At 64.0% G+C, this 506-nt stretch overlaps 1 protein-coding gene across 1 annotated transcript in view; it reads left to right on the top strand.

Annotated features, from left to right (window-relative positions):
• KLHL40 (kelch like family member 40) overlaps positions 1-506 on the top strand; it is a 7,521-nt gene that overhangs the window by 3,099 nt on the left and 3,916 nt on the right. The window contains exon 3 of the mRNA XM_024754566.1: positions 118-224. Coding sequence (XP_024610334.1) covers positions 118-224 — 107 coding nt within the window. The remainder of the gene's footprint in view (positions 1-117; positions 225-506) is intronic.

The following is a 506-nucleotide window of genomic DNA, read 5'->3' as shown; positions in this document are numbered from 1 at the left end:
CCAGCAGCTAAGAGGTCTGGGAGTTCCGGTAACGAATCGGGGGCGTCCCAATATGTGTTGGGTGGTGGGTGGATGCAGAGACGGGGGCTGAGAGCGCCCTACTCCCCTCCCCTCTAGGTCGTTCAAATGGGGCGAATCGGACCCGCTGCCTTATGCCGTGTACGGCCACTCTGTGCTCTCGTATATGGACCTTGTGTACGTCATTGGCGGCAAAGGTAGCGACAGGTGAGGCGCGGGCCAGGAAGGAGTGCAGCAGCCGGGTCGGCGGGTAGAACGGAAGCAGAGTCTCCCCGAGGCTGTCAGGGGCCTGCCCTGACTGCCTTTAGGTAGCGACAGGTGAGGCGCGGGCCAGGAAGGAGTGCAGCAGCCGGGTCGGCGGGTAGAACGGAAGCAGAGTCTCCCCGAGGCTGTCAGGGGTCTGTCCTGACTGCCTTGCGAGGCAGCTGGAGGGACTGGGCCAAGGGAAGAGGCGGCTCTGCTCCCGCCTCCTTCTTCTCCCTCACTGC

Source organism: Neophocaena asiaeorientalis, unplaced genomic scaffold (assembly GCF_003031525.2).
Source record: "Neophocaena asiaeorientalis asiaeorientalis breed wild unplaced genomic scaffold, Neophocaena_asiaeorientalis_V1.1 scaffold1148, whole genome shotgun sequence".
Taxonomy (NCBI): Eukaryota; Metazoa; Chordata; class Mammalia; order Artiodactyla; family Phocoenidae; genus Neophocaena; species Neophocaena asiaeorientalis.
This window is presented reverse-complemented; position numbering and strand designations above follow the sequence as displayed.